This window comes from Patagioenas fasciata, chromosome 15 (assembly GCF_037038585.1).
Source record: "Patagioenas fasciata isolate bPatFas1 chromosome 15, bPatFas1.hap1, whole genome shotgun sequence".
In the NCBI taxonomy this organism is placed as follows: Eukaryota; Metazoa; Chordata; class Aves; order Columbiformes; family Columbidae; genus Patagioenas; species Patagioenas fasciata.
This window is the reverse complement of record NC_092534.1, coordinates 10,018,776-10,032,870: the sequence shown is the minus strand read 5'-3', so window position 1 is coordinate 10,032,870 and position 14,095 is coordinate 10,018,776. Positions and strand designations below refer to the sequence as shown.

The 14,095-nt window shown below is 36.4% G+C and overlaps 1 protein-coding gene across 8 annotated transcripts in view; it reads left to right on the top strand.

The window, feature by feature from the left end:
- DNAH3 (dynein axonemal heavy chain 3) overlaps nt 1–14,095 on the top strand; it is a 68,131-nt gene that overhangs the window by 14,476 nt on the left and 39,560 nt on the right. For 7 of the 8 annotated variants that reach the window (XR_011741490.1, XM_071815145.1, XM_065850410.2 and 4 more), the window contains 15 exons: nt 481–660; nt 1,056–1,192; nt 1,344–1,449; nt 2,021–2,199; nt 3,612–3,796; nt 5,163–5,286; nt 5,837–5,990; nt 7,620–7,764; nt 8,044–8,255; nt 8,567–8,658; nt 9,074–9,188; nt 9,732–9,848; nt 11,189–11,368; nt 12,531–12,667; nt 13,364–13,565. Coding sequence is in view for 7 of the 8 variants with exons in the window: in XM_071815145.1 (XP_071671246.1) it covers nt 481–660; nt 1,056–1,192; nt 1,344–1,449; nt 2,021–2,199; nt 3,612–3,796; nt 5,163–5,286; nt 5,837–5,990; nt 7,620–7,764; nt 8,044–8,255; nt 8,567–8,658; nt 9,074–9,188; nt 9,732–9,848; nt 11,189–11,368; nt 12,531–12,667; nt 13,364–13,565 (2,265 nt within the window). In the remaining variant the exon portion in view is untranslated. The remainder of the gene's footprint in view (nt 1–480; nt 661–1,055; nt 1,193–1,343; nt 1,450–2,020; nt 2,200–3,611; nt 3,797–5,162; nt 5,287–5,836; nt 5,991–7,619; nt 7,765–8,043; nt 8,256–8,566; nt 8,659–9,073; nt 9,189–9,731; nt 9,849–11,188; nt 11,369–12,530; nt 12,668–13,363; nt 13,566–14,095) is intronic. The other variant, XM_071815149.1, reaches the window with a different exon arrangement.

Here is a 14,095-nt window from a genome sequence, read left to right as displayed (position 1 = left end):
TGTGGGGTTTGTTTGTTTTTTTAAAGCATTATAGCATCTACATTATGGATGTTGTCATGGAAAAGGACTCCATTACTGTAAAAGCAATTTGGGGGTAGGGCACTTCTTACTAACCATACAAGGCAATTAAAAAGGGGATCTTGTATTAGGTCCTAGATTTTATTTCTGATAGGCATTATGGATATATTTTTAGAGCTTTTGTTCTGTACAATAATCAGTGCTTTACTTCTGTTACTTAAAGGAAAATCACGCAGTTGATCTTAAATCCAGTTTCATAATTCCAACATCTATAGATTGATTTATGAGTCAGCACCTTAAAATCTTGTGTATTGGGGCACCAGTGCTTTCACTAAAGATCAGTGACAAAGGTCCCATTGGTGCTGTGTAGTTAAGAGGTCTGGGGGAGTTTGAGTCTTTTAAAAATCATTGTAGTTATAGCTGAATTCTTTGGCGTGTACAATCTTCATTCTTTTCCCTAAGGATGGAAATGATTTTACAGAACCGTATCAAGAAATGGAGTTCTTTGCATCTCAGATACTAACAGTCAAACTCAATGTGGAAGAGCCCAAGATTGTCTTTGAGCCATCTTTGAAAGAATGTTGGGATTTAATCAGTCGTTGCTTCAGGGAGATCCTACACAGTGCTGAGCAACTTCCAAAGGTATGGAATAAATTATAGCTGCATACGAAGTTCAATCTGAATAAAAACTGTCTATGATATAAAAAACTACGAATAGGGCAGAAAACTTGACAAATAGATGATAAGGATGAGGTTTGTTTATCATGGACTGTGTGACCTTTTGTGATTATGAAAGATAGCATAGGAATAATTCTTTTTCAGATTCAAGTTATGTTAAGGCCCTGGTTTGATTTTCAAATAGTTTTCACAAGCAAACTATGTGTGTAACCAAGTGTTAATTATGAATCAGAGCCTTTTCACATTGCAGGTTTTTTACCAAATAATACATTTTTTGAACTGGTGTGTGAATGGGTAATAGAATACCTTATTTTCTCTGTTGTATGTATTTTTACAGAATTTGTAATGGTTCCCTTTAGGTAGAAAGACTTCTATTTCCAGAATTAAAAAGAGATGATCTCACCCTCCGTACAGTCAAACTACATGAATCATTGTTTTCAGAGTATGTGAACAAACTTGAAAAGGTCTTTGAGAGCAACGTAGTTGGTCCACAGAAGTAAGTTTTGGCTGCTAACTTTATTACCCATCCAAACCCTCAGATTCATAACACTGTCCATTTGACGCAAACAGTTTGAGTTGATTTGTTTATTATAGAGAATCTTCACATTGAATTCTTATGTTTGTTTTTGTGATCTTCTGTGTTTAAGGTATTTAAATGTATACAGGAAATTCAGCAATCTTTTGAACAACGACGCTCAGCAAAATGTCACAGATTTCTTGAAAGAAGGTCCTTCTTTAGAAGCTTTAGCAGAGGTAACATGTGACTGACAGCTGCTACATGTTCATACAGTGGCTGACACATCATACTTGATTTCCTTACATACTGCCTAAAGAACTCCCATTCAAATCACTTGTTTTACCATTGGGGATTCTAGGGGAGCCATCTCAGTTTACATAGCCCCTCACTGTATGGCTGCCGGGCAAATGGAGAAGGAGATTTTGTTACAGCCCTCTCCTATGAGTTTTGTTGGGTCCTACTAGAAGTCCAGTGGAAGGCTGCCCAGAGTATTTGGTGAATCTGCATCTTGCTGGTCCTTCGACTCTCTTGTCCTTTCTCTGCTTTTCTCTCTGCATTCCTGAGTTAGCCTCTGGCTGAATACTTTTTTAGGCAACTTGTGGCGTTCCTTAGTGTGGTGTTATTGTACAAAGCTTCCGGCCCTAGAATCTGTGGATAGGAGCTGAGCTCTGCCAATATGAAAAACAGTCATTCCTTCTCTTTGGAATATATTATCGTTTTGCTGGATTGGGACTAATTAGTTGTTGTTTAGCGTTTTTCATCCATAGACTTTAAGGAAAAATAACATTTATTATTTTCCATTTGTAGAAGATTGACAGCTTGACAAAACTAAAAAGAGAGATTGCTTCCATGCATATTACTGTCCCTCTGGCCATGTTCTGTCTGGATGCTTTACAACTGAATGAGGAACTCTGCAATCGGACCCAAAATCTTAAAGACAGATTGATTGAATTTGCAGTAATGGAAAACAGAGCATTAAATACAAGGTACATGTTGTTAACACGCATGGTTCTGGTTGTCTGTATAGAATGATGCTGCATATCTATGGGTGAGATAACATTATTAATTACTGGGTTTTCTAGTTCTGACCAGACATGTACAAGGACACCAAAGTGGGTATTTAAAATTAACAGGAACAGAAATACTTGTAAGTAAACATCTAACTTATTCTGTATAGGGTGTACATAGAGATTAGACTGGAAATACACCATTTTTCTTTCCTCCTTTGCTGACCTACTAGGATTTGGGTTGAGATCCTTGCTTCCCTGTTGGTGTCCAGCTAACGCAGCATGAAGACAGTACAGTGCAGCTCTGCATTTCTCTTGTTCCTGTTTTGGTTTTGCATTTTTTTGTTGTTGTTGTTGTTTTTGGGTTGTTTTTGGTTTGTTTGTTTGTTTTACTTTTCCCCCTTGCCACCTCTCCCCCCCACCCAGAGAAATAATGTTCCTGATTTCATTTAAGAAAGAAAAATAAGAAACAAGACCTTGAAAATATAATTTGGCTCCTACGTAGTGGGATAATCCAGGTTCTGTGAATAAAAAAACCCATGCCCCCCGCAAACACCAAAAATCCCCAAGCAAAAAAGCCCCAATTAAAGAATACTTCCACAGTGAACTGAGAGACAATCATCTTAAAGAAGTGATTCAACCCACTTATCTAAAAAGCATCTCCAGGTGGAGATGACCCACAGTCTAGAGGGGCCTCTCTGCCTCCACTTACTGTGGAGGGGATCTGGACAATCAGTGAGCTGTGACAAGAGCTCATGCTGAACACCTCACATTTGGAAGGCTTGAGTGGGTCTAAATGAACCTGTCCTTTGGATATGGTTGCTCTGTGCATGCCTGCCATCTGTAGAGATATTTGTAGTATCGAACTAGAATCTGGAACAAGAAAATGTATCACTGGGAAGAGGGAAAATAGCAGGAATTTTTTCCTTTCTGCATTTTCTGTTCCCACATGCAATGTAAAATAAACTTGGTTGTTTAATATTTTTTCTCTTTATAACTTTGTTTCATACTACACACTTGATTTTATTGTTGTGGGGTGATCCAGTGAGCTCTTGCTTAGTGCATTCAAACAGTTTTCCTGCAGCAGATTGGGACTTGAAAAGGAAATTGTATACCTACTGCAAGGAAGTGATTAATATGCTGTTAATTGTAGTTTGGAACCAATTTAGCAATCATTCTATTATATATCAATTATTGTAAACAGAGTAGGACAGCATAACTGATTGTAGAGATTAAAATGGCATCCTTTATAAATGCCTGTCTGTGTGTATTCAATCTGAATAATTAATTTATGAATTTGTTCTTGTTTAAAAGACAAGCTTCATTGACAAGATATTGCATCTCTCTTCACTTATGATCCCAGTGGTGTGTCTGTTTTCTTTTTGTTGTAGAATTTGCGATGACTATCATTCAATTGCATGTAGAATGAGAGAGGTGCCTCAGAACACTGAAGAGCTAGTGGAACTTGATGCATACTTAAAGAAATCCAGTGAAGTTACTGTTCTTCAACTGAAAAAGGAGGTTGTGGGAGCAGCACGCAGACTGGAATTCCTCATGAACTATGCTGATCTTTCTTGTATGTCTCAATTGCAGAACATAAAAGTGTCCACATGAAAATATTTTTATATAGATCTTGGGCTCTGCATGCATAGATGTTGCCTCTTCTAGAATGCTAATGGAAAGCTCCAAAAGAGACAGAAAGCAAATAAAAGTAATTTAGTAGAGGCCAAAATGTACCAATGCAGGAAGGAATGGTTAGAGAAATGGCATACAGCACAGACAGTGCTTTTTTTCTGTGTTTTAGAGAATGTCTTGGGCATTATGAGATTAATGTCATATAATCTGGCCAAATGGTGTTATACTTCTATGTTATTCAATACAAAGTCTTCAGTGAAAAACCATCTAAAAAGCCACGTCTCGAAGGCTCTATGACAGCTTTTAGAAAGTGTGAGAACTTACATCTGTGCAGTGGAGTATTAGATCAGTGGAGGCCATTTGCTCTTTTGCTGTGGTGGTTTGCTGTTCCTGGCTAATACAAAGGCTGTTCTCCAAGATGGAAGAAACATCTATAGAAGTTACCTTTAGTTTGCACTTCTACTCAAAGCAAAAACATGCTGAATGTTATTTGCCATACATAAAAACGAAGAGCAGCTATATGACTGCACACCCGTTTTAGTGGCAGGACGTTCCTTTCCCCTTCAGCAGAATACACTCCCAGATCAGACAGTGATAGAAATAACTAGGATATGCTTTGTTTATTAGAATTTCTTTCTGGTAAAAATTTAGGATACCTATGGAAGCCAGGACATTTTTCTGCTACATTTTGGACTGGAGTGTTTGCATGCATAGTATTTAATAATTACATCTTTTTTGGGTTTATAAACACGTCCTGCAGTCAGCTGTAATGAGCTATGTGCACTGACCAAATAGACAGATATGAAGATGGAGTTGTCTGCTCATTGTAGTTGTTATGTTCTAGCTTTTGTGAATAATTCAGCATTTACACATTATGGACTAAAAATGGTTTAAACCTTACTATTATCCACCGTAGGTAAATACATTATATATATTTAGTTAGGAGTGGTCTATCTCTGCATGTAGTTGAATGGCATTGATATCCTGGAATAGCTGTTCTGACTAATTTTCTCTGCCTAGCTAAGATCTTATTTAGACAATTTGACATTCTTAACTTGATTTTAGAGTCTTACTGTCAGTCTAACTTGTTTTAGGGAACAGTTCTCTTTGCAGTGAAGATAATTCATCCAGCAGCTTGAAATATGTAGCTTCTTAGACAACCGGTTCCTAAATGTAGTTTTAGCTATTTTGCTTACTCTTCACAACAGCCATTCTATAAGATCATTGGTTAAAAAATATTTCCTTAAAGGTGTCTATATCTATATGTGTGTGTATATATATATATATATATATTTTTTTTTTTTTAGACGATGACATAAACCTGAATAGCACCGTTCTCCATTGGCTTGATCAGATTGAGATAGTATTTGATAACTGTAGAGATCTGTTGTCTGACAGGAGAAGTCATTTAGAGGCGATTTTGCTTGAAAGGTATGGTGTTAAGACATTTTCTTTCACTGGATATTATAAATTATAAATCTCATTGTCAGTAAAAGGGAGATAATGTCAAGGAAAACTTGGAAAGGAGCTGAGAAAGTAACGAAGAAACCTGGTTTACAATATTATGGAGATTTCAGAAAAATACCATTGATGAGGGTAGATTAGAATGTTCCTATGTTTAAATAGGTCTGAAAGGAGGAATGAAGGATGTTGCTGTGATATTAATAATTTTATCTCGCATTACACATAATTTTGTTATACTGGTTTCACTCTTCCTTTATTTCCTCCAAGTATTGAAGGTAGCAAATGTAAGTGAACTAAATCAACTGTGAAGTTTGAAAATGAATCTTGAATTCTAATCCTGTAAACTGCGTAGCATTGATAAAATGGATTAATTGGTTTTCACTGGCATCTGTATTTACTTTACACTAGTACTGAGACCAGATTTCATTTGACAGTGCTTGTTATAATTGACAAAATAATGGAAGCCTGATAAGGAATGAAACAGAGCATGGCATTACCTTGGCTATCTTTACCTCAGGTGTTCTCAGTTTGAGGAAACTCTCGAAGGCTACAACAGAGAAGTAGAAAGCTACAGAAAGCGGGATGTCATTAGCACAGAAGAAATGAAGAACAATGCTGAGAAATTTAAAGAGTTAAATAAGAATCTAGATAATGCACTAACAGAATATGAGGTTAGTATTTATTAGTGAAGTATGGAGTGTGTTGCAACGTGCTGGATGAGCAAAAGTTCAGTTCCTGTCCTGTTTTTTTCAGGTTTCTGGCCATATATTGTCACGATGGCTTTAAAGTTTCCAAATTCACAAACATGTGGCAAATATCTTGTTGCATCAGCATGCATTACTACTGCTGAGTTGAAGAGCATGTTTTTCGTGGAAAAAAGTTGAGGGAGTTTTTAAAATTGAAATACTGAATTTCTGTGTTTTCAGGCAGTCAGTAGTAGCAGGATGTTATCCACAAAACCCAGAATTCTTGTGGCAGAGTTGGCAGGGGCAGAATGTTAGAGAGGTGGAATTTTCTCTGCAACATGGTTTGTGCTGCTGGAGCTGTGTTTTCAGTCCCCTTGCTTGTCGTCTAAATAACACCAAATGTTTTTGCCACTGTTTGTGTCATTTCCAGAAGTTGTCTATAGGCCTTTCGTATGTGTTTAAAACAGAAAGGGAAGTTTCAGATGCTAGAGGGAAGCTGACAACTAAGATTCCTAAATTCTATTCTGGGCTCTCCATCCAGGGTACTGTGTGGTTCTAGGCTGAATAGTTTGTCTTCACTGTGCCTCTACTGGGAAATGAGAATGGTTACATTTGAGTGATCTCACAGGCATTATGAGGCTTAATTAATCTTCTAAATCACAGTGAGACAATGAGATATCTCCATATATGGAGCCTCAAGGATCAAGATTTTAATTAAGTCCTACTCAAAAGAGAAAATTGAACCAATTAAGTTAGTTTAGGATTTAGATAAATTGCTGTTCCTACATATCAACATCTTAATCTGATTTAAAGGCATCTAGTATGTTTAATTAGTGTGAGTTAATTACACTGATATGATGTTATAGGCACATCAGAATAAGTAATGATGTTTCTTAATACATATTCCCAATGAGGGGTGTATCCACAGAATTTAAATGACATGACAGAGAGGTTAGTGAATATGTGAATTTAAAAATTATCTTGGAATGTGGATATTTAAGTTTCTCTGCTTGCATTTCACACTGAATGATTAAAAGTTTTGTAAGGGTCTGTTAGCATTGTAAAAGCACACACTTGGGACTCAATTTGAATTCAGTGTCTGCATTTCAGACAGCGTTTCTCTTTGCATGTTGATTTATACTGTAAGGTCTTTTGGACAAAGATGATATCTTGCTGTGAATAAGCACAGCAACTAATATCTGTTTTGGTTGGAGCTTCCAGATAATTCTGTAACAAAAAAAATAAATCATGAGTATAAAAAATTCCTCTGAGTCTGTGTGACTGAGGAGCTTGCAGCCAGGTTTCAAAGTGGGTTGGTAACGTGTGAGCCTTGGTTTCACTGGATGCCATGGTGCATTACCTGTTTCTAAAGTAGATACAGATTTTTTTAATCATTTGAGTAGTAAAAGATGCCAACAAATAACTAGGGGAATTTTTAAGAACATAGTTACCTTATTTACCTAAAATCCACAGGCATAAATCTACAAACCTGGCTGGCTTTATGACATGTAAAAAAATTGTATTAAGTATTACCTATTTAAAAGTTTAAACAGCAGTAGGATTATTTGATGGAAGTAAGATTATTTTTTCTCTTTTTTTTTCCTCTCTTTCAAGGCTATTAATAAAGAAGAGGACTTACTCCAGCGACAGAAGACTCAGTTTCCTCTACTGCAACTTATAATGGCAAACAAACAACCCTTTGAGCAACTCTGGGTAACAGCATATGAATTCCATACCAAATCTGAGGAATGGATGAATGGTGAGACTTCATTTAATGAAATGTCTCATTTTCAGTTAGTTAAGTAGAAGCTGAAAGGATTGATTAATTGTGAGAAAATAATTTTGAAGGAATAAATGCTGTAAAGCAGTGTGAAATACAGTTGTTGACTTGGATTTTGCATTAAGATATTTTTATTTTTTGTAACACAATGGATTTCCATTTAAAGGAGAATGACTATAAATACCTGTAAATAAACCACCCTGTCAGTCTCCTTGTGCTGATTTGCCTACTGTGCTTTATTTATACTATTGTGTTCAGGATCTATCCAGAAGTTGAAAGCTGATGAAATTACTGAAGAAGTTGGAAATATGTGGAGGATTATGTACAAGCTCAGTAAGAGTTTTCCAGATTTGCCTGGGCCTAGATGCATAGCAGAAACTATGAAATTTAGAATTGATAAATTTAAACAGCATCTTCCTGTCATGTCAATTGCCTGCAATCGTGGGATGAAGGAGAGACATTGGGAGCAGGTACTTTCAGCTCTGCTTTCTACCACAGAATCTGTGACAGTTCAATGTACTACTCCATAGATTCCATACTGTGAAATACAGCAATAGCTCTGTATGTCACAATAACAAGATCTTTCATCCTGTTACATGACAGATCCATTTTTGAAATTTTTAAGGTATAGGCAGGAGCCTGTTTTAATTAATGATTTATGGCAGAAAAGCATATTGGGAGGTTGCATTCATACTTCTTTAGCATTTTTTTCTTGCTGTTTGAGAAGTCTGTTACAAACATGCATCTTGATAATAGATATTATTTTTTACTTTGCTTTCAGATTAGTAAAATTGTAGGATGTGAGATCAGACCTGATGAAACTACTGCTCTTAAAAACATATTGGAATTTGGACTCTCAAAATATATTGATCAGTAAGAAGTTTACTCTGTTATCTTTTTTTGTTCTCTTTGACAATCACTGTATTTCATCTGTCAGATACAAATATTAGTTTGTTGGGTTTTTTTGTGCTGTCAGACCTTGCTGTAAAATCAGCTGTATTTTGTCAAGCTGTGGGTGGAACTGTTGGTTGTTCTTGTAGCACAAAGGCACCAAAAAGCAGTCATATTTGTAAACCACTTAATTTGCATATTCAGATTTTTCTATCTGTATTTCTCTCCAAATTAATACCTCTAACTTGGCGAGCCTGAAATAGCAAAAATATTCCCTGAAATAAAAGTCTATGATAATATTAACAAAGCCATGATATGCAACTCTACCTACAACTGCTTTTTTACTCTTCAGTTATGTTGCAAAGAGTTTTCAAAGATACGTTTTATTTCAATTTAGGCTGGAACCTATTGGAGCAGCTGCAAGTAAGGAGTATTCCTTAGAGAAATCAATAGAGAAAATGAAATCAGAGTGGGTCAACGTGCAGTTTGGTCTGGTGAAATACAGGGATACTGTGAGTAAACACCAAATCAATATATATGTATGTATTGTTGAAAATAATTACTTTGATTCTGAATACCAGTTGAGAAATACTAGAGGGAGATTCCTGCTGATCTGTTGTGGCATAATGGAAAGTAGTATGGTACCCCGGAGGCTGGGAAAGCATCTCCGTTACTACATATCCTTACAGTTGGACCTTATTATCTGGATAACTTGTGATCTCAACATGCTCATCCTAGCCAGTCTGTAAGCCTGAGAGCTTCCGCAGTGTCGCATGGAAAGCTGGTTAGTAGTGCAATTTTAACTTGTCCAGAAGAAATAAGAAATTGCTTGCAGTCCAAAAGATGGAGTCAGAAGTTGCCAGCACCCCTGGCTGGCTTCCAGAGATACTGTTTCATGACTTCACGCACATTGCGGGCTTTCTCAGTGCCTTGCTACTTTCTTATCTTCAGCCAGAACAGAGAAGGGCAAACAGGAAACTGAATGAGAGTGAGGTTTATGAGCGGTGAAATAAAGCAACGGCTCTTTGCCTTATCAAAATATGATGTGTTTACAGGGCACTAACATCCTGTCAGCGATTGATGACATCCAGCTTTTGCTGGATGATCACATCCTTAAGACTCAGACAATGTGTGGCTCTCCCTTCATCAAACCAATAGAAGCTGAATGCCGGGTAAGGAAAAGCTGGTTTGATTGAGCTTGTGTGTCTCGTAATGTGCTTTCCCCAAGTGCTTTAAGGTATTTAGGCCTTATAAAAAGTTCCGTAGTTTTAACTGTTTCTATGAACACACATTGGTATTCTTCTTCAAGTGCTTTGAACTAATGGTTTCCAGACAAACATATGCAAAATTTTGCAGCTAAATAAATTGTAATTGCATTGCTAATCTAGCATGGGGTTTTAGTTGAATGTCTTGTGAATGGGTCAGCTGATTTAAACAAATCCTCCTGCGTTGTGTGAAAAGACATGGCTCTGTCAGTTGTGAGAGATAATTTATTTGTAATCCTCTAGTATTGACACAACCCATAAGGGTTTTTAAGTCTTCTTTGTTAGCTGTCCTACCATTTTGTAAAGATGTGATCTTTGTTAAAGATGATGAATTTCTAACAGGAAGATTATGCAGAAAGCAGGGACTTCTTTCCCATCAGTATTTAATATCACTGGCCTAATAGTGATGATTTGTAAGCAGTGCCAAGACCTAAATTCTGTCCTTTCCTGTGGACTTTAGCCAAGTCGTAGGTAAAGCTGAATTCTGCTTTCCAATAGAGCTGATGAAATGAAAGGGAACAATTAATACACAGCTGTCTTAACAATGTCCATGTACCTGCTGCAGAGTAATGAACAATTAAGGCTAGCAGTGTTTGCTCCCTGCAGTCCATTCTCTTGCATATCCCTGATGCTGTAGACTGTTAAAGTCACAAAAGCAACGCTATCTGAAATTCTTTATTCAAAAAGAATCTCTCTCTAGTTGTAAAACCAATTTGTACTGCTAGAGTTGCATGAAGTAGCTTTTTTGGGGGGTCAGAGATTAAACCCACTTTATATAGGGTCTGTGCACTGACATTTACTTGGTCTGCTGAATACCTGGTAAAGCTTTTATCTTTTCATTGATTATAAGATAGAAAGTACACACGTACAATTAAAAGAAGAGATTCTGGATTGCTATGCTAGTAATTTCTGTACTTCTTAGGCAATTCTCTCACAACTTGCTGTAGAAAGTGCTAGTGAATGAATATGTGTATTGTTTATAAGAAATATTTATATGTTTATTAGTGTTTGGTTTTAAATAGCAAAGTTTCTCCCTCTCTTAAAATCATTCAGTTGTTTGTGGCTTGTTTGGGGTTTGTTTTGTTGGTGTTTGGTGTTTTGTTGTTTATTTCTTTTGTGCTTTGAAGACAAGCAACTCATGCTCTTTGATTCCTCAGTGTAGGTTAGTTATTGATATAATTTCTTAAATAGTATTATTAAATTATTAAAAATAAATTTTAATTAAATATTAAATGTTTTCATTACAGGCTTGGGAAGATAAGCTGCGTTTAATGCAAGATATTCTAGATAGCTGTTTAAAATGTCAGGCAACGTGGTTGTATTTGGAGCCAATTTTTAGTTCAGAAGACATTAGAGCTCAAATGCCTGAAGAGGGCAGAAAGTTTGGGGTTGTGGATGCGTACTGGAGGGACATTATGGCACAAGTGGTAAGTGCTTGCGTTTAATAAATTGTGTATTATTTTTACACACATCTGTTAACATGAATATTACTATCATGAAGACATACTAGCTTTTCTGGAGCTAATATTGGTATTGAAGTCACAAGAAGGTATAATAGAGAGTGGAAAATCCTTTCCTAAATGCCACCAAAATCTAGTCATGCAGTAAAAGTGGCAGATGAAATTGTTACCTCCTTGAGACTACTATAAAGCTGGATATTGCGGGATGAATTAGAGCACAAGTGACATTCTAATTCTAAATTTTCTGCCTGGTTAAATGATCAGAATTAGGTAGAAATATGAATGATTTGAACTTTCAGGATCTGTTTCAGAGTTCACTGACAATCTGTACAAAGTCTTTTCAGGATGCAGTTCGATTTTGCGTTAGGTTTTTAAGGCATACACATTATTAGAGCAACTAAATGGATTTTTTTTTTGTTTTTTTTTGCATATGATTGTACTCTCAGATGTAGTGGAATGGTTAGTCAGCTTTGGTGAAGACATACTGAGATGATAGTGTGTCAGGATAAGATAATGGGGATAGCAAGTGCAATTGAGTATCCTGTTGAGTTTCCTGTAACTAAGGAGGTGGGTGAGAGGCCAGATACTTAGTGGTAGTGTGAGCTGAGATGGTTGTCAAAAACATCAGGAGTGTGATAAAGCTGTTGAAATAATCACCATAACTAAACGGAAGTTGAGACCTGTCTAACAGCTCAGATTCTGAATGATGAAGCCTGTTCTGAAACAGGTGTATCCTTTCAAATTAAGAGAGGCATTACCAGAAAGAACAAATCCAACCCAGATGACAGGAGTTGTTATATACTGTGGCTCTGTTTTACAGAACTTATTTGTGAATGGAAAAAAATGTAGTAAGCCCAATCACAGAAGCAAGCGCCAAAGATTTTAATTCCTGTAGACATTTCCTTGCTGTGTTATTGTCTGTAAAGTTCAAATTGGTAAAACTGACAGTCTGAAAGGAGAAAACATCAAATAATGCATATATATTGAGTAACATGAGGGCACACTACAGAGAAGAATGAATATATAGCTTTTTAGCCTCCTGCAATGTGTGTGATTGATTATGACAATTTTAATGTAGAAACATATTGCAACTTTTAGCAGTTTCTACTGTGTATTTGTTTTTATAAAGGAGAAAGACACAAAGGTACTTGTAGCAACTGAACAACCCAGGATGTTAGACAGACTTCAAGAAGCAAATACTCTCTTAGAAGACGTTCAAAAGGGGTTGAATACTTACTTGGAGAAGAAAAGATTATTTTTCCCAAGGTAAATTAATTAAACAGGCCAAAGTTAGTGACAAGAAGCTATAAGCTCTTTCAAACCATTTGTACTGAACCGAAAAGTCTCATTTTATAAATACATGTGGGACACAGTCCCGTGCAACAAAAATGAAAACCTGTTCATTTCTTTAGACATCAATTTTCCTCTGCTCCAGTTAAATTTGCAGTGCCAGGGACAGGCAGAGGTGGGGAGACAAAATCTGTCTAGCACAGTGTAAACTTATGATTAGAAAGACATTATTACTTACAGGGCATTTTTGAAGGAACTTGCTACCTCCCATGGCTGATTTGCAGTTACGTCTCTGCCCTGCCCGCTTCAGTTGTGCAGAGGTGTGTGATATGTAGGAGTTACATAAGATTATGAGGAACAAGATTCTGTGTTTTCATAAGGTACCTATTAGCTGCATAGATATATCTTGTCTGTCCTGTGTGAGATAGAGAGCTCTTTTTTCTTCCTCTGCATAAAATGATGGTCATATTGAAATTCTGAAAAAACAGGTGTGATGAGTCTTATGTTAAAAATCAGTTAAGAAAAGGAATTTGAGGTAGTAATTTCCCCTCTGTTATACTAGACTCCTAAGCAACCATAAAACCAATTCCATTTATCTTGCATTAATGGATTATTAATTATTATTTTCATCATTGGAAAGTGCATATCATTAATTGTATTTTTTTCTGACAGATTCTTTTTCCTGTCTAATGATGAGCTGCTTGAAATACTTTCTGAAACAAAGGATCCCCTTCGAGTACAACCACATTTAAAGAAGTGTTTTGAAGGAATTGCTAAACTGGAGTTCACAGAAAATCTGGAGATCATAGGCATGATCAGTTCAGAGAAAGAAATTGTTCCTTTCACAGATAAAATCTATCCAGCAAATGCAAAAGTAATTTTTTAAGCTATATGATATCATATTAATACTTTGCCTAAAGTGTGTTTTTTGGGGGAATGAGGATCAGATAATGACAGGTGTTTAGGAAGTGAGAGTGCAGACTAGTATTCTAGAACAAAAAGGATTTCCTACAAAAAGGAGTAAAACATACCAATTTTAGGGTTAATTCCTTTAGGCACTTTTCTGCAGCTTTACACCCCTGCTATTTTTAAGATGAGGTAGATACACAGATGAGAGAGATAGAAAGATAGATAGCTATAGCTAGCTAGTTAGATATAAACCTAGCTTTCTGTATACCTACATATATAACATTGCACAGCATGGCTGAGACAGAGAGCAATGAGGGAAATGGTGACAGTGAAGAATCAGAGCATTAGTTCAAAAGGGGTCTGAGCAGAAATAGCATTATAAGTTTTGAAAAGTATCTCAGTTCCAGCTTTTTCTGTTGTTCTCAATGTGAAGGTATGGAGCTGAATTGCTGTATGGTAACCAAAAAGAGATGAAAGGTGGGGCATGTTATGAGT